The 18,876-nt window shown below is 40.7% G+C and overlaps 3 protein-coding genes and 1 non-coding gene across 10 annotated transcripts in view; 3 read left to right on the plus strand and 1 right to left on the minus strand.

Annotated features, from left to right (window-relative positions):
• The first annotated feature begins 715 nt into the window (after positions 1-715).
• On the plus strand, positions 716-6,058 carry LOC132852953 (elongation factor 2b). The gene is made up of 13 exons (XM_060880494.1): positions 716-858; positions 1,978-2,192; positions 2,319-2,500; positions 2,612-2,823; positions 3,000-3,178; positions 3,266-3,371; positions 3,573-3,825; positions 3,914-4,109; positions 4,259-4,625; positions 4,708-5,061; positions 5,178-5,360; positions 5,445-5,577; positions 5,670-6,058. Exons 1-13 carry the CDS (start codon positions 856-858, stop codon positions 5,861-5,863), a joined length of 2,577 nt encoding a protein of 858 aa, XP_060736477.1. The 5' UTR covers positions 716-855; the 3' UTR covers positions 5,864-6,058.
• On the plus strand, positions 3,424-3,491 carry LOC132857231 (small nucleolar RNA SNORD37). The gene has a single exon (XR_009649513.1). It is a non-coding gene; the product is annotated as a small nucleolar RNA SNORD37 (small nucleolar RNA).
• Positions 6,059-6,343: 285 nt separating the features above from the next.
• btbd2a (BTB (POZ) domain containing 2a) lies at positions 6,344-13,549 on the minus strand. Of its 2 annotated transcripts, none has more exons than XM_060880517.1 (9): positions 12,937-13,549; positions 12,309-12,428; positions 11,675-11,831; positions 11,018-11,123; positions 9,394-9,591; positions 8,883-9,075; positions 8,710-8,797; positions 7,279-7,425; positions 6,344-7,194 (listed from the first exon to the last, which is right to left on the minus strand). In XM_060880517.1, the coding sequence occupies exons 1-9, from the start codon at positions 13,476-13,478 to the stop codon at positions 7,033-7,035; spliced, it is 1,713 nt and encodes a 570-aa protein (XP_060736500.1). In that variant the 5' UTR covers positions 13,479-13,549; the 3' UTR covers positions 6,344-7,032. The 2 variants fall into 2 exon arrangements, with proteins under 2 accessions (XP_060736500.1, XP_060736490.1); XM_060880507.1 differs by having other exon boundaries at positions 12,847-13,549.
• A 1,711-nt stretch (positions 13,550-15,260) lies between these two features.
• hmg20b (high mobility group 20B) overlaps positions 15,261-18,876 on the plus strand; it is a 5,606-nt gene continuing 1,990 nt past the window's right edge. Inside the window, exons 1-8 of one of the 6 annotated variants that reach the window (XM_060880554.1) lie at positions 15,261-15,374; positions 16,376-16,479; positions 16,577-16,804; positions 16,934-17,054; positions 17,273-17,328; positions 17,459-17,525; positions 17,675-17,890; positions 18,717-18,849. In XM_060880554.1, the coding sequence (XP_060736537.1) occupies positions 16,402-16,479; positions 16,577-16,804; positions 16,934-17,054; positions 17,273-17,328; positions 17,459-17,525; positions 17,675-17,890; positions 18,717-18,849 (899 nt within the window). In that variant the 5' untranslated portion in view covers positions 15,261-15,374; positions 16,376-16,401. Of the gene's footprint in view, positions 15,375-16,039; positions 16,262-16,375; positions 16,480-16,576; positions 16,805-16,933; positions 17,055-17,272; positions 17,329-17,458; positions 17,526-17,674; positions 17,891-18,716; positions 18,850-18,876 lie in introns of those variants that run through there. The other 5 variants (XM_060880570.1, XM_060880545.1, XM_060880562.1 and 2 more) reach the window with 5 other exon arrangements.

The following is an 18,876-nucleotide window of genomic DNA, read 5'->3' on the forward strand; positions in this document are numbered from 1 at the left end:
ATGGTAGGTTGATTGGCATCTCTGGAAAATTGTCCGTATTGTGTGTGATTGCGTGATTGCGTGAGTGAATGAGAGTGTGTGTGCCCTGCGATGGGTTGGCACTCCGTCCAGGGTGTATCCTGCCTTGATGCCCGATGATGCCTGAGATAGGCACAGGCTCCCCATGACCCGAGGTAGTTCGGATAAGCGGTAGAAAATGAATGAATGAACTTCAAATCAATCACTGTGGTTTACAAAGACGTGAAGTTTAAGACTTCAGATATAAAGTTGCTACAGGAGCAATAGTGCCACCTGCTGATGACTAGTTTTGTTTTGTTGGTTTGTTTGTTTGTTTGTTTGTTTTGTCTTTCAAATTGTACTGAAGTGGCTCATCAGGATTAGAGAAGTAACAATTTAGATTTTCCTGTACACAATAAACTCATCTTAATCCTACATCATTTGTATTCTTATATAACATTTTTTTTTTGTTTATATGGATATAATCTAAGGGGATGTCTGTATCCTCTCTAATATTATATTTACTGTTAAAATATTTATAAGTAAAATATTCTGAGGTAATTTTAGTTTATTCAGAATCTTTAGATACAAATCCCAAACTCCTACGTGACTCCCTACATAGGTGCACTCTGTAGGTTATAAAATAATGTAGCATGTAGTAGACTAGATATTCATTACCATCGTTTGTAGGCGACCGTTTTCTGACGTCGCCACGCAACATTACGTGTGACGCACCTTCGCTATATATTCTTACGCGTTGACGTCAACGGCCTCTTCCCTGCCTATACCCTAGTGAGGTAGGCAGTGTAAAATTTGTGTCTGCTGCTCCACACAGCGAATCCAACAACATCCGTCAAAATGGTGAGTCTTGTGTTTTATCCACCGCTCATATACACTGGCATGGAGTTATATCGTAGGTTCGCGTGGCCATTTCAACGCTGCGAGTTGTTCCAGATGTTTATTTTTCAGTTACCGGGCTGCCATTTAATGCACCGGGAAAGCAAAATGGCGGCCTATTGTGTTTCACCGTTAGGCCTTTATACCATGTCGGGGACGGTTCTGTGTGTCGCGGAATGCTGCGTATAGACGTTTCATGGTGGTCTTATAAGAAAATGTGATGTTTTTGTTTTTGACGGTGTCTAACGCCGTAAATGTTGCTGGGATTCCATACAGTATTTTCTCAGGCGTTGGCCGTTGGCTAACTTGTTAGCCGCTAGTTTTCTTGCTAACCCCGTTTTGACGAAGGGAAAAGGCTTGGACACTGACTGACTGACTGGTATTCCTGAATCTATCTCGCATGACAGGCTCTTGAAGGATTGTACCGCAGTCACATGGCGCTGTGTTCACGTTGTTTGACTAAAACCGCCAGCCGGTCCGCGTGCTGTGCCGCTTATATAGTTACACGTGGCCTGTTACCGGCTGATGTGGCGGCGCACTGCGTTCAACCGGAGAAAATGCCGGCGTCATCAGTTGGAACGAATCATGGTTTTGATTAAGGATTCCTCTTTAGCGCTGGTGTTCTGGTCTTACCGTTTACTATTATCCCCTAAATGCGGGTTCTATCGGTATTGTATTATTTTGCCAATAAATCTGATTCTGTGTTTGCCGGTTACCAGGAATCAGAATCAGAGAGCTTTATTGCCAGGCATGTTTTCACATGCGAGGAGTTTTAGTGACAGAATCTCCACAGTGTAACAGAATGACATGTACAATATAGACAAAATTGTATGTACAGGTGTGAAATGTGCAATTGAAATATACAATATAGCCAATAATTATGATTAATAATGTTGTTCTGTCCTACACGGAATTTTCCCTTCTGGATTGACGCACGTCTAATTGCGTCAGCAAAAACACTTTGGACCTGCACTGCCCTTTTGTAACGTGTACATTGTATTTTATATGCGTTTTATAAATTAGACTTGAGAACTGACAGCTGTATGAATTGCGTTCTGATTTTAACCTGTTTTCCTTCCTCAGGTGAACTTTACAGTAGACCAGATCCGTGCCATCATGGACAAAAAGTCCAACATCCGTAACATGTCTGTGATTGCGCATGTGGACCATGGAAAATCCACTTTGACTGACTCGCTGGTGTCCAAGGCTGGTATCATCGCTTCAGCCCGAGCAGGAGAAACACGTTTTACTGACACAAGAAAGGATGAGCAGGAGCGTTGCATCACCATCAAATCCACGTGAGTGTTTTTGTTCCTGGTCCAGAGTCTGAAGTGTCTGCCAAGTGGTATTTGCTTCATGTTAATTGTCTTGGTTTGTGGGGGTTTTTTTTTTTGTTTTTTTTTACTTATTTATTTATTTTGCAGTGCCATCTCTTTATTCTACGAGCTTACTGAACATGACTTGGCCTTTATCAAGCAGTGCAAGGATGGCACTGGCTTTCTTATCAACCTGATTGACTCCCCTGGGCACGTTGACTTCTCCTCTGAGGTGACTGCTGCTTTGCGTGTCACTGATGGAGCCCTGGTGGTCGTTGACTGCGTGTCTGGTGAGTGCAAAACACTATGCTGAGCATTGTTTGCCCGAAAATGGTTAAACAGGACGATGATCCAGTTTTAAGTTGACATGAAGCCCAGGCCTGACCTGTTTGCTTTTGTAGGTGTGTGTGTGCAGACAGAGACTGTGCTGAGGCAGGCTATTGGTGAGAGAATCAAGCCTGTGCTGATGATGAACAAGATGGACCGTGCCTTGCTGGAGCTGCAGCTGGAGCCAGAAGAGCTGTATCAGACCTTCCAGCGTATTGTGGAGAATGTCAACGTGATTATTTCTACCTACGGAGAGGATGAGAACGGACCCATGGGTAACATCATGGTGAGAATTGCATGTTTTGGGTTTCTGAACTTAAGGGGTGTTAAATCATTGCAACTCTGGCATCTAAGCTCTGATTGGCATTGATTTAAGTAGGATGTTATAATCTTTTCATGTGTAATAATGAATAAATTGTGTCCTGTTAGCATTGCTTAAAGAACTCAACTCTATTGTTTTAGATTGATCCAGTTGTTGGTACTGTTGGGTTTGGGTCAGGCCTGCATGGTTGGGCCTTCACTCTTAAGCAGTTTGCTGAGATGTATGTGATGAAGTTTGCTGCCAAGGGTGATGCCCAGCTTGGCCCTGCAGAGCGCTGCAAGAAAGTGGAGGACATGATGAAAAAACTTTGGGGTGACCGGTAAGGCTTCCAGCTTAAGATGAGTAATTGTGTATTTTGGTTTAATGCACTGTGTGAATTGTGCTGTAACAATTTTTGCCTTTTTAGGTATTTTGACCCTGCAACTGGGAAATTCAGCAAGTCTCCAACTAGTCCTGATGGCAAGAAGCTCCCCAGGACCTTTGCTCAGCTTATCCTGGATCCCATCTTTAAGGTAAGCAGAAACAACCTTGCATTTAAAGCAAGTTCAGTTGTTTTGTATGTGCTTCAGTGATGACATAAATATTCTTCACTTTGACCTGACTGTCTAGTGATGAAAGCCTTCAGTCTGATGTTTTGGCTTATAGACTGCAGTTGCTTCCAGATTTCACTGTTTAAATCTTCAGTTCTTCACTACAGCTTACTTTCTTCACAGGTTTTTGATGCAATCATGAACTTCAAGAAGGAGGAGACAGCTAAGCTGATTGAGAAGTTGGACATCAAGTTGGACTCTGAGGACAAAGAGAAGGAAGGCAAGCCCCTGCTGAAGGCTGTAATGCGTCGCTGGCTCCCTGCTGGAGAGGCTCTCCTTCAGATGATTACCATCCACCTGCCTTCCCCAGTCACTGCTCAGAAGTATCGTTGTGAACTGCTCTACGAAGGACCTGGTGATGACGATGCAGCTATGGGTATGTTTATCCTGGAAGATCATTCAATGTGACTTAAATGCAATTGCATAAAGTGATCAACTCTGATTCATTTTTATTTATTTTGAAGGTATTAAGAACTGTGATCCCAAAGCTCCCCTTATGATGTACATCTCCAAGATGGTGCCCACTACTGATAAGGGTCGTTTCTATGCCTTTGGGCGTGTCTTCTCTGGCTGTGTCTCAACTGGTCTGAAGGTGCGCATTATGGGACCAAATTACACTCCTGGCAAGAAGGAGGATCTTTACCTCAAGCCCATTCAGAGGTTAGTGCTTGTGGGGATTTTTTTTTTATTTTTTTTTTTTTATTTTTTTTTTTTTCCCTCCTCTCTTTTTAAAGCAGTTAAGTGGTTCATTTCTAGGAATATCTTTTGCTGCTTTTTCTGTAGTTGTTAATGTGATTGTTTTACATTAGGACCATTTTGATGATGGGCCGTTATGTTGAGCCTATTGAGGATGTGCCCTGTGGTAACATCGTGGGTCTGGTTGGTGTGGACCAGTTTTTGGTGAAGACTGGGACCATTACCACCTTTGAACATGCCCATAACATGCGCGTGATGAAGTTCAGCGTCAGCCCTGTGGTGAGAGTGGCTGTGGAGGCTAAGAACCCTGCCGATCTGCCCAAGCTGGTAGAGGGTCTGAAACGTCTGGCTAAGTCTGACCCTATGGTACAATGTATCATTGAGGAGTCTGGAGAGCACATCATTGCTGGAGCTGGTGAGCTGCATCTTGAGATCTGCCTGAAGGATCTTGAGGAGGACCATGCCTGCATTCCACTGAAGGTACTACCATGCCCATCACTATATTTTTCACTTATGAATGTGCAGCCTGAGTTGTGAATCATGTCTAACTTGTGTCCAACAGAAATCCGACCCAGTTGTGTCCTATAGAGAAACCGTTTCTGAGGAGTCCAAACTAATGTGCCTGTCCAAGTCCCCCAACAAGCACAACCGTCTGTTCATGAAGGCCCGTCCCCTGGCTGAAGGTCTGCCTGAGGATATTGATAAGGGTGAAGTCGCTGCTAGGCAGGAGTTGAAGGCACGTGCCCGTTATCTGGCTGAGAAGTACGAGTGGGAGGTGACCGAGGCCCGTAAGATCTGGTGCTTCGGCCCTGATGGAACCGGCCCCAACGTACTTGTTGACGTAACCAAGGGAGTGCAGTACCTTAATGAGATCAAGGACAGTGTGGTGGCTGGCTTCCAGTGGGCCAGCAAGGAGGTGAGATTTCTCCTGTTCAAGTTTTAGGTTTTATTTAGAGTCTTAGTTTATTTATCCAGAGTAACTTTCTTTTTTTTTTTTTTTTTCTCCTCACCTGTTGATTCTTCAAACTGCAGGGTGTGCTTTGTGAGGAGAACATGCGTGGTATTCGCTTCGATATCCATGATGTTACACTTCACACAGATGCCATTCACCGTGGTGGTGGCCAGATCATTCCTACAGCACGCAGAGTGCTTTACGCCTGCCAGCTGACAGCCGAGCCCAGACTCCTTGAGCCGGTCTACTTGGTCGAGATCCAGGTGAGGGAGAGCTGGCAGTTGTTAAATTCTTGCTTGGGTTAAAGTGTAGACTAGTGATTGACACACCCCCTTCCCTATCCACAGTGCCCTGAGGCTGTTGTTGGTGGCATCTATGGTGTCCTGAACAGGAAGAGAGGACTGGTGTTTGAGGAGTCCCAGGTCATGGGAACCCCCATGTTCGTGGTCAAGGCTTACCTGCCTGTCAATGAATCTTTTGGTAAGTGAAGCATGAGCATACTGTGACTGCTTTTCCTCCTTTTTTTCTATATTGATTGTTGGGTGTAATTCATTTTTCTTCCCCCACCAAAGGTTTCACTGCTGACCTTCGTTCCAACACCTCTGGCCAGGCCTTCCCACAGTGTGTGTTCGATCACTGGCAGATCCTTCCTGGAGATCCAATGGAACCCAGCACCAAGCCAGCTCAGGTTGTAGCTGAAACACGCAAGCGCAAGGGTCTCAAGGAAGGAATTCCAGCTCTGGATAACTACTTGGACAAATTGTAAAGCTCTCACTAGGGACTGGACTGGACTGTACAGAACATCATGAGCACTATTGCTTGCCAAAACACGATAGAAGTTAACATTAATAAATAAAAATGGTATTGTGTGGACATGGCTGTTTGTCAATTCATGACTGATATGCCCAGACATTTACACCTGTGGTTAAAATGGTATTAAATACACAATGATCAACCTCTACTTTGCTTCCTTACTTGCTTGATTTAAAGCTGTTTATATAGTGTAAGAAATATCTATTGAAAAATTGATCTACTTGAGTTGTTCTAAGATGGTTAAATTTGTATAGAGGGGGTTGGTGTGGCACTTCACTTTCCTTTAAGGATCAAATTTTTATTGTAGGAGACGTGTTTGTGTTAATTCCAAAAGTATATTGTGGTTTAATTGAACCACATCTCAGACCTATGAAGATTTCAGCTGTGCAGCAAACATTGTCGTCTTAAGCAAAGAAGCACACAAGTGTACAGATTTTAATTGAACATACATGATGTATTTACAGCACTTTTACAATGACAAAGAAACGTAGCACATAAGCAATACATACATTCATTTAAAGTTATCCTCATTCAGTTCAAAATTAGAATAGCATTCTGAATGCAAGTGCTCCATCGGAATTGGTACTGAAGATTATCAGGGGCATTTACAGTTCAACACCATTCCTTGTAAACATACTTTTCTGCTATTTTTCAACATTTTTATGCCTCAAAATGTAACAGTCTGTATTTCAAACAAATGTGTATTTTGCCCAAACACGTTTTGCAGTTGTGTCTGAGTCAAAAGTGCATAAGTGCAACTCCAGAATGTCTACACATTACCTACTAGAGTCAAAATGTGGACCCAGTTTAGACCCGTTTAACAACCAAAACTGAAATTCAGCTGTCTGTTACTGAGTGGTAAAAGCTCTAATGACAGCATCTGACCAATAAGATGTCACAATCTGGTCATAGGTTCAGCCTTATGCGATGAGGTGCTACACAGGTAGAAAAACATCCGTACCCAAAGCACAACTGGGTACATGATAGACTTCTCAGACTCTCCAGAACAAAAAAAAAAAAAGAAAAATCATTTGGTTACTGATGTCTACACCAGAGCAGTTCACTGAAAGTGTAATAAGTAGTGAAATAGTCCACACACATCAAACATATCCACATCCATCATTATGTGTAGAAGATGAGCTCGGGAATTTGTCCATCTTCTACTGAAGTGCCGTTGTTGTTTCCTGCAGCATAGCAGAAGGTAAAGCAGGTCTTTGTGCCTGTAGCTGGAGCTTCATGAGTGACTTTGCGCATACCCTTTGTACCATAGTGGGAGTCCGGACCCTACATAAAACCGATGACAATCTCTTATTAATGAATTGAGAATTATTGTTTAAATTGTTATAAACAGTGGGCTCAGAAGACTACCTTAAGTGTTGCGCAGGCAATGTAGTTGACACTAGGGAGAATCTCCACAGGCTCTTTAAACATCACACGGAAGGTGTTAGCCGTGCCGTCACAGCTGAAACCAGTGTCATTCTGCCCCAAGACTGTGTTGCTGTCTGTGTGAATGATCTGTGTAGAAATACTTTTTTCTTCATATTTCACATAGCTGGTTTTACAAGGGCATTTTAGTATCTATAAATAACATACCCCTTGGCATTATTTGCCATGGCACCAATAAGACACTGTTGCCTGTTCAACTTCACCAGCATTGAACAAAATTCTGCTGGTACTAACAGGTCAGGGTCTAAAAATTCTAATACTATACCAAGTTAACACCCTGTTAGCAAAGATTTGGTACAGCAACAAAAACAATACGAGTTGTTTTTGTTGTTTTTTTAATTAAAGTTTCAGGGTAGTGCTTAGTGAAAAGGTAAGTCTTCAATCTTCACTTGAAGACAGCCAGTGACTTGGCTGATCAGAAACCCTAAAGAAGGTCATGAAAGATCCTGTGTCAGTCAAGAGGAGTTTGGAATTCTCAGTCTTTCCTCATGGAGAAAAACCCAACCATTTTCAAAATGGGAAATGCTTGGTGGCTAGATTGATTGATTGGTTGGTTGATTCTTGAGTTTGTAAACAGAACATTCTCCTGTTAAATGTTTTCTGAATTGCCACATTTCCACTCATAACTATATATAACTATATTCAGTTGTTTCTGGAGATGAAAAAAACATTAGGTGCTTTAGGAGCACCTTTTGGATTCAAATAGGACATACAGAGCTTTGCTTACCAAAACTGCCAGACACAAGAACAGTGTCTTTCCCCAGGCAATCACCCTGATTAACAACTCACCATAATTATATTCCCTGCTTCATATCTACTGCATTATCAGAACTGTCAGTCATCACAATACTGTTATTTGCACCACCGTGCACTTTCTCACATTTTGTACATAACTGATCAGTTATATATTCTGTATTCATATTTAATACGTGTACTGTTTATATTGTATCACATCGTCTGTATTGTCTCATATAGTCTGTATTGTCTTATCTTGTATAGTATGGTGTTATTTATGTCTGTACATTTGAGAGTCACAAACAGCTGGAACCAAATTAATTGTGTGTGGATTCTGATTCTGATATTAAGGAGATAGCTTTAGGAGACATATAACAAAGCTACCTTATTAACAGCACTATAATTGACCATAATGAAAAGGAAGAACTACAGTATATAAAGCTACAAATACAAAGATATAAATATTTTTCTAGATATTATTATAACAATTTTACTATTTAACTATAATTAATCTTAAGGAGTTCACTCATTTGGCAATCTGCAGACACTACAGAGAAAAAAACATGAGCACATTTACACCACACCATTATATTTCCTGACATTTGTTAAAAGACCTACCTGGATGTTGACTTGATAGTCAGTTGGACCATGTATGGAGCCATAAAGCCCAAATCCCACCACAAATATCCTGCGATTTACAGAAAACCTAAGGAAAATTTTTGCATAATAAATAATTTATCCAGTGCATCACAGTAACACTTTAAAAGTGTTATCTGCGCTTTTGGGATTACCGGATGCGGTCGCTGGTCCCGCTGTACCCCCAGCGGCTCTCCACCTGGCCAAAGCGTGTGATGCTGCACTCTTTCCCTCGCAGACAACAACGTGGACGATCGATAAACTCCACGTGAGGTTTGGGGTTAACGGTAAAATGCAGGAACAGGCTGACCACCTCTCGATCTGTCAGTATGCCTGACTGAGCTGGACCTGAGACAAACACAAACAAAATTTTATCCATAGTAAATTTGTATGTAAAATAAAACAAACATCTATTTTTGACTAAACTGCACTTAGAGGTTGTGTTTTGGTGTTTTTTGTGGCGCAGTGCACTTTCTTTCCAGGTAGTCATGCTCTTTTTCAGCATTAACAATGTAATAAATATTGAAAATGTAAGGCTTTTTATTTTATAATTTTTCACATAATCTTGTGTGTGAAACAGATCGCTCAAGATCTTTAACAGTCGTTTTATAACGAACAAATGTAAACTGCTTATATAACTATGGCTAACAGAGAGAATATTGTTACCTGCTGCAAACTCTTCTATGGTCATAAGCGGGAAGCGGATGAGGCCGAGGGCTTTGCCCAGCACTCGCCTCTTGTTCTCTGGTGTAGGCTGCAGCTGCTGCCTCTGAGTCTCAGCCTCGGCCCAACGCACCGCTGCTCCAAACAGACGCACCTCTCGCACCCCAAGTGTGTCCCTCTCCAGTACCGCCACCAATGTGTCTAAAAAATACCAATAACTTTATAAAATAATATAATGTACAATGTAACAATCGGGTCACTGAAAAAAAAGTAATATTTCTGTCAACGAGCCATCCATCTCATTTCTGTGTATTTACATAAACTTTAGCTGTCAATAACATTCATTTGTACATCCATCTTTTTTTTCCCAGCAAATCACTTAATTGGAATCTCAAGGATATTCATACAAAATATTCAGACAACACAAAAACTGTAGCAGCTAAATTACAGAGGATCAATGATGAAATCCAGGTATCAGCAAGATCAGTATTACAAAAGCTTATACTGTGATAATGTTTTAAAAATATATTCTGCAGCCCTAAAAAAACACAGAAAAACCCACCAAAACTGTCTGGTATTCAGCAGACACCCTTAGCCAGAGTGACTTACATTTTTATTTCAATTTATACAACTGAGCGATTGAGGGTTAAGGGCTCAGGAGCACCAGCAGTGGCAGCTTGGTGGACCTGGGATACGAACCCATGACCTTCCGATCAGTAGTCCAACACCTTAACCGCTGAGCTACCGAGGTCAATACCTGCTGTAGCTTTACAAGTGTAGTGTTATCTGTCTCCAGAAACATCTTATATTTATCTGATTTGTTTGTGAAGATAGAGAAATACCAAGATGTATCTTTAGTATGGTATACTGTGTTATACAAAAGATAAATGATCCCAATTACTGGGATAAAATATCTAAAGAAAAACACAGTACCACAGAAATGTTTCTGAAATCTGAGTGTTTGGAAGGTGTTTAACTTTCAAGAAACTAACAATAACAATAAAGACAATAATTTGTAATTCATAAAGACAAAATTTGTAATTCAAATGATACTGTAATATAAAATAATGTAATTTATGTTAATGTGCTTACTCTTATATGTTACAAATAGAACAACCATTTCACAGAGACTTGTATGGTGGAGGATCTATATCTACAAGGCTAAGCTTAATGGTATAAAAATAATTTGTCTCATAAATGTTTTGAAGATTTCTTTATGAATATTTCTTCCTGAAGATTGCTAGGGGGTTTTCCCCCACGAAGGGAAAGCAATCAGAACAGAGAACTTTGTAGTTCTGGTTTCTCAGTAACACAAGATGTGTTTGTTGTCTTATTATCTTCATGAGAGAGATAAAGAGAAAATGGTGAGGGAATGACAGCTTACAGCTGCTATAACTAACTTGTCGCGCAGGTTCAACAACTTTACTAACTATAGAAATGGAGAAAAGCAGAAATTTTTAAATAGATAATCATTAGCACATTATCTGTGATTTTAGATTATCCAAATCATTTTAGATTAATTATTTAACTGTCTGCTGCCTAAATTTGACAGTTTACTTATTAGTTTGGGCTACATGTAAACATTCAGGTCTGTCTGAGTGTGATCAGTCTGTAAAATGATAAATACCCAGGTCAATGTCAGTGAAGCCTTCAGCAGCGAGTGCATCTGATGTGTTCTTGTCTATGTTCTCAAGGCAAAGACTGGCAAGCTGTGGCTCGTCAAAGAGCCGTGCCTGAAAATGTAATGAGACATGGTTCTACATAATTAAAAAGCATTTTTACAACAGAGCAGCTGATTGCAAGCTTTGAGAGTTAAATCAGTACTTTTGAATCAGTACATTGCAGTACATTGCTAGTAGTGTAGGTGTTATAATAGTTTGATGTTCTTACACAGCAAGGCTTTGTATATACAATCATCTCAGAATTACAACATTGGTGTCATCTGCTTATAACACAACATTAAACACTTAAAAACTGCTGATGCATGAAGTCAAATCATTCAGCAATAGTTATTGTGACTGCAAAATAACCAAGAAAGACATTAGAAATCAACAAACTGTAAGCAAATGTAACTGCAAACTGTAAGCAATGTAGGTGAAATGGCATTAGACTATGCTATAACTAGTCTATAACTAAAAACGTACATTTGCGTTGTTTGCTACTTAAACAAGGCTTGTTTACTCTGCGTATACACAGCACCATTTTGAATCCAGAGTGGCCGCTGTGTGCTACTGCCACGCCGCCATCTTGAATCAAAGGTTACAGATTAACCCTCAACTCTTACCTGGGTAAGTAACATAAAAGCATTGTCAGCTCGTAGGTTTTTCTTCAGGAACTCAACACAATGTGCCTCGAGTGCAGGCACTGCGTATTTTTTTGCAGTGTACAACGTGGTCATCACTGTCTCTGGCCCAATTTGTACCTCATCAGAGTACAAAAACCTGCAAATGGTGGGAAAGCAGACATGGCTTATATATAGCTATGGATTAAAAGAATGGTTTGATGAAAACATCTAATTCATTAGTTGCCATTAGAAAAAGGTCCTGGTTGATTAGATACATTTGCAGTGGAGTAAATTTTATTTATTTTCACCTAAGCATTTCTTTAGGGCTTCTAAACAGCTTTGAGATTAAAATTTGCCCTCCGTCCCACAGGACACAAAGGCTTAAAAGGTTTCACAGGTGTCCCTTTAACATCTCAAATACTTATAATGGTTCAGTTCTAGGTCTTATTGGAATTTCAACAATTTGAACATATATTACTTAGAAACCGATTGGTGGGGGATGCAAACTTTTGCGCTCAAGTGTAAGCTCTGATCCCGCTTTAACGTCAAGGGCATCTCAAGGGCATGTGAGACAAAAAGATCAGATGTAACACTAATAAAGGTTATTACCACCAAATTATGCTGATGTTCTTACTTAAGGAGGGCCAGAAAAGCAGCAGGTTCCACGTCGGGCAGCTCGATTTCGGTGGATGTTGTGGCCATGCCGCCGTTAAACATGGCATCAAACACTGCGCTCCCAACGGCGAGGGCAAATCTGTCGAGACGCAAAGAGACATTACTATGTGCTGAATAAAAAAGCGGTCTAAATGATGACGACTGAAGGGTTATTTAAAAGTAAAACAGCCTGGTGAATTTTCAGACTCTGGGTATCTGATGCTGCGTGTTCAACCTAAACATCACCCATAAGGCGCAGCCGGACAGAAAGACGCGAAAACGCACAAGAGCGGATTTTCTGCTTGTTTTTCCAACACAAGCTGTTTACAAAATGCCAAATTAAACATGTTAAAAGCGTTTCGTCAGGACATAAAGCTGTTATATTATTGCTTCCGTGTAAACACTTGCTAGCTTCTATCGGCGTTTCGGGGCTCTGTGTTTTCTCATTAGCTAATTTTACATTTTAAGAAAGTAAACAAATGACTTATAGAACTGCATTGGCCCCATTTCGGCCCTACCTGTGCGCAGGAATGCGCTGCACTCCCATCCCCTTCCCCACCAAAAAATGGACGTCGCTCAGCACCTCGTTGTTGAACAGAAACGCGAACCTTTCTTTCACCGTGCTTTTTGTTGCCTGCCAGTTGTAAACGGGTTCACGATACACGAGCACTGAGGCTGGGCTGCCGGGGACAGAGGCCGAGACTGCGGACGCGCCCGCAGACGATGAAGAAGATGAGGAGGAGGAGGAGGAGGACGAGGATGATGAAGATGCCGCCGCCGCCGCCGCGCTGGACGTCGACGTGGCCGTCATGTTCATGTTGGAGGCGGCGCGAGAAGCGTCTCTGCTCGCCGTGTTGTGAGGCGCGGATTGCCGCGGAGGATTCTGCGCGCTCACGGTGTTCGCGGACACCAGCGCGGTGTCTCGATCAAGGCCTGGCGCCTGAGGATCAACGTTCCCCGCGGACCCTGCAGACCCTGAGCCCAGGTTGCTAACGGGTACCGAATGAGCACCGTTGCTCGGCCGAGCGTTGCCCAGCGAGCCCGAATTGGATGGATTTAAACAAGCGGAGCGGCTATTGCTCTCACCCGCGGCCATCTTGCACGGAGAGCACTGCAGGCTGGGCTGGAATAAACGCACACAACAGCGCATAACCAGAAATAGGGCCTAAATGAGCCGAGAGGGCGGAGAGAAATGGCTTCACCCAGCCGTCACTTCACTGTCTTCCATGACAAATAAACTGTAGTGTTTTTACATAAACATAAATCGCCCCATGTTTGTCTCCAGGCTTTAATTAAGCTACATGGTTCCCAGAATTTATGTAATAGAATGATGTATACACACACACACACACACACACACACACACACACACATATATATAACATTTCTAATACATTTCAATTCGCATCCCATTTGAACAAACATGCCACCTCACAGATGAGTAAATCATTTCGTATTTATTTGTTTGTCTATTTTTTTATTATCTCAAAAATAAACACCTGTTTTCAGTACATTAATGATTCATAATGCAATTTTTTTTTAATAATATTTTCATATGCAATAAAAAAAACCTCTTCCTGTAAATATGCATTGTTTTGTATACTTGATTTGATTTGATTTACATGTTTTAGACGAATTAAAAGATTGAATTAAATGAAATCAAAGTCTAGTTCCAAACCTTTACATTATTATTTATTGTTATTATATATATATTTATATTTTAGCTCAGGTTCAACCCGTCAGGATTTACGACAGAAAGTGTGTTTAAAAAAAGTGCTAAATTTTTGTAATTTGCTTTCTAAATGTTGTGTAAAAAAGCATTTACAAACAGCAGACCAAAAAAATTGTTCTTCTTTTTTTCCATATAAATGTTTTTCAGTTTAATTTGTAGCATAAGTTGTTGACAGGCGTCCAAAACTATTAATGGCAACAATTCCGGAAAGGTTATTTACAGGGTTAAAGTCATATAAAGTCTGTGCTCTAAAGGGTGGTTATATTATTAAGATAATAACACGCTTACCGATCAATCTAAAGACGGAAGCAAGCAAAACTTTTTAGGATGTCTGTCTGCTTCTATATGTACTCACCTAGACAGTGAGTGCGCGCGCGTGCGTTTGTGCGTGTGTGCGTGTGCGCCAACAGCGGCCTGTAGTCTCACTGTGTAGTGCTGCCTAATGAGTCAGCGTTTCTGTGTGAAGGCCGGTGGATTGAGACGGACCTCTATGCCAGCGACACATCATGTATTGTCAACACTGCCATCTGGCGTTGTTATTATCTTTTTATTTTAAATGTAAATCCTCTGAAAAGTACCCCGTCATTAGCCATTTGTGAACCTGCCCAAATTCAACCCTCTTTGAAATGAAGAAACTGTTTTATTTCTTAACCAGGAGAGGTTTGAAAGACTCACAGCTAACACGCACCTATGATCCATGTGTCATGCCACCACGTGCGTGCTACTTGGTTTAAAGTGCATTTAATTGCATTCAATAAAAGACTAATAAATTGTAAATAAAAAATGGGTCATCAAATAACGTTGAAATAATTTTTCATGCAACGAATATGTGTTAAACATTATTTGGGGTGCACTTTAAGATACAATTGTACAATAATAATGTACATAATATAATTTACTATATATTTATATAGGGTGCGCGCACACACACGTGCATAATATTAGACTATTTTCCTGTATGCACAAACTGTAGCCTGTGACCACCATCACCTGCTTTTCCTCACCATTTTCCAAATGACGTTCACAGAGATCCCACGCAGGAGTTTAAACCCTAGATCAAGGCGCCTTAGCGACCGCCATTTTCAGTGACATTGGATTAGGACAGGACTTTGACGTGCTCAATGTAGAATGGAGAGGACTGTTAAAAAGGTGCCGCTCCGCCTACTCTGTCAAATCCAATCATCTTTAAGAAGCCCAATCACAGACCAATCATCTGTTGTGTTTCCATCCAAGCGAACCTCGTCGTCCAATCAGCTTTGAGAACACGCCACACACTATTATGCGGTTGTTGATTTGGGAGCCACATCTACTCAGGTAAGCTAAATTGTTGTGCCTCTACCAAGCTATACAAATAAAATTAAGTGTATTCATTTAGAAGCAGGCGGTTTTGGGGTTTTTTCGCACCGCAATCTGGAAACGAGTTCACATCAGTGCTAACTGTTTAGCATTGCTATCTGTTATGCTAGTGTTAATATATGCTCGTTTGCTTGAGCTAGCGCTAGCATTAGCTATTTAACGCTTGCTAACATTACAAACAAGAGCAAGTATTAACTCCGAGACATTTTAATAATCGTTATTACACGACAAAAATGCTTTTTCAGTTAGTGAAAAAAAAACGATCAAGTATATTGACTGTATTGACTAGTTTTAAATAGAAAGGATATTGCCAGGGCTGTAATACAAATCGCTCCGTAGTGAATGCGTAATGCACTACGTAGGGCGAAGAAGCCATCCTGTCTTGTCCTGTGTAGTGCACTTAAACACGGAATGTGGATGCATTTGGCATTAGGCTAAAAATATTTTCGCTTAGTGTCGCTCCAGAATGCATTAGCTTGGTCTGTACTGTTGCCAATTCAGCTGGTTGTTGAATTGTGAGTGATGCTTAAGAAGAAAACTTTTTAGAAAGAAAGCTGAATGGTTAAATCGTTCGTGTACATGATGCTTGCACAACATATCCATTCATTCCCTCTTCTTTGTAGCTGCTTTTACCTGGCCAGAGTCACTTTGGATCTGGAGACTATCCTGGTTGCAAGTTGGGAATACACTCTTCATGCACTGCTAGACTATAACAGGGAACTGGAAACATATGCATTGACAGCTAGGGGCAATTTAGAGTAGCTGTGCCATCTACATCAATGTAAAAGGAAAGTGAGAGGAAGCCAGAGAACCAGGATTGTGAGAACATGCACCAGAGATGTGAGGTGGTAATACTAGCCACTGCGCAACTTAACATATTGTTAATCCTTACTGTTAAGTTAGTTTTGACTTCTTGGTTATGTGTCCCTGAATTCTGATCTCCAATTATTTTATCCTAGGTTCCATAGGAACAGATGAATCTGTAATGGGGGGAGTCAAACAAGAGCAGAGCGATGGTCCTGGATCAAAAGGTTTTCATCATTCAGACTCAATGCAAGAAGAGGTAAGAATTCTAACAAGTCATAAACTTGTCTATGATCTATGATGTTTGAGATACTTGAATTTGTTTGTTATCTGCTTCACAAATACAACTTGCCCAGAACAATAATTCACTCAATGCCCAGCCTGTGAAAAAGCGTGGCTGGCCCAAAGGTAAAAAGAGAAAGAAGGTCTTGCCCAATGGTCCCAAGGCTCCAGTGACTGGGTATGTGCGCTTCCTGAATGAAAGACGAGAACATATCCGTGCCTTGCACCCTGACCTCCCTTTCCCAGAGATTACCAAGAGACTTGGGGCAGAGTGGAGCCGCCTAGCTCCCCATGACAAACAGGTAACTTTCCATTTTAAGTATTGGATCACTGTCTATGCACATCTTAAACATTTGTCAAAATTATACCAGGTTAAGTATTATGTATTTGCATAATCTTGTGAGTGCTTAGCAAATTCTTTTTGCTTGCAGCGTTACCTGGATGAAGCAGATCGGGAAAAGGTGCAATATGCACGAGAACTGAAGGAGTACCAGAAAAGCGAAGCATTCCAGATCACCAGTGCCAAGATCCAAGACAAGAGAATTAAGAAAGGTCAGAATAATTTGCTAGTGTTCAATGCACCATTTGGTGGATGGAGCAGTTTATATTCTTGTTCAATCTGAATTTATGAAGATGTATATTTTCCACTTATTTTTAATTTAATAAAAAATATTGAATAAACCATATGATCCTGGGTTATGAAACTTTATACTCCTAGATCTTCCTTCTGTATTGAAACTGAATGCAAAATGTTTTCTTTTTTTTTGTAGAGGAGTTAACATCTGTTATTATAAATGCCAATAGTTCAGCATCTTCAACTCTTAAGGTATGTTTTAACTGCTGAATTGAACAAAAGATCATCAGTCATGTTCAGATTTTTCTTTCTTGATTTTTCAGTATTTAAATAACAGAATTGTACTTATGTTATACGTCATTTCCTGCATTCTTTACTTCAGAGTTCAGATCTCTCTAGCAGATTCGACGTGCCCATTTTTACAGAAGAGTTCCTCGATCAAAACAAAGGTACAAGCATTATCAATTATACATACATATATATATATATATATATATATATATATATATATATATATATATATATATATATATATATAAAACACTTTTAAACTTGCAACTCCAAGTTTTTTTACAAAATGTTCTATTTTCCCTCACAGCACGGGAGGCTGAGCTTCGGCGGCTGCGTAAGGCCAACGTGGAGTTCGAGGAGCAGAACACCATTCTGCAGAAGCACATAGCTGAGATGTTTAATGCCAAAGAGCGTCTGGAGGCTGAGTTGGGCCAGGATGAAATGCGCACACAGGCTCTGCACCGCCGCCTGCAGGCCATCAAACAGACACTAGTCAACAGCCTGGCTTCCGTGCCCCTGCCAGGTCAGTCACTATGGTGTTTGTTTTGAAACCGTTCAGCTGTACACTGCTGAGATCGAGGCTCGCTCTGATACTGTGTCAGTTTAGTAACAGTAAAAAGTGCTCCAATACCAACATCCCAATCTGATGACAAGACACTACTTTGCTCTGGACATATTTTATGATTAATGATGGCAGATCAGACTGTAAACTGTGTTCTTCAAATGTGACCTGATAAAACATCTTCTGGAATCTTTTAGTAGAAAGCTTCTGCTTGGCCAGCCTGAGGGTACAGAGCAGTATTAAGGAGCACATTAAATAAAAATGACAACAACGTTCCCTGAATCAGTGTAAAATAAAACAAAGTTTTTGCAGGCCAATTTTTTTCAAAATTTGTGACGTGTCTTCCATATTTTTATTTTGTGTAAAACTACTTCTTTTGGCAAAATTGCAAGTACAGGATTCTTCTTTAAATCTGCTACCACTGAAGACACTTATGTAAATACTTTTAATGACACACACATTCGATGCATGTGAATCAAAGCAGGCTTTGTCTGAATGTGTGTTGTGACATCACATTATGTCAAGCTAGGGTTCAAGTGTTTGCTTGATTCTGTGTTACTTTTTGCGATCACCAAAGCCTGGAGGGATTTTTAATAACCACCCCTGAATATCTGTATATTGTTTTGATAGACTACAGATACATACAATGTTGTGTTCTTTTAAAGTTTAGTTTAATAGTAAAGTTTAATACTTTAGAGTAAGACATCAGGAGGTTTAGTAATGATTATAATGGCGTGACTTTCCATTTCTTTGCTGATTTCTTTTAAGATTGGTCTCTTGTTTACAGGCACAGGTGAGACTCCCTCATATGGAACTCTTGACACTTACCTGAGTCGTTTGAGCAGTGCCTTGGAAAGCAGTCCTCACGAGCACCGTACTCTGCTGATCAAGCTCCAAGAGCTGCTGGCTCACTTAGACAGGTATCTTCTTAGTGGTGTAATTCTATG

This window comes from Tachysurus vachellii, chromosome 1 (genome assembly GCF_030014155.1).
Source record: "Tachysurus vachellii isolate PV-2020 chromosome 1, HZAU_Pvac_v1, whole genome shotgun sequence".
Taxonomy (NCBI): Eukaryota; Metazoa; Chordata; class Actinopteri; order Siluriformes; family Bagridae; genus Tachysurus; species Tachysurus vachellii.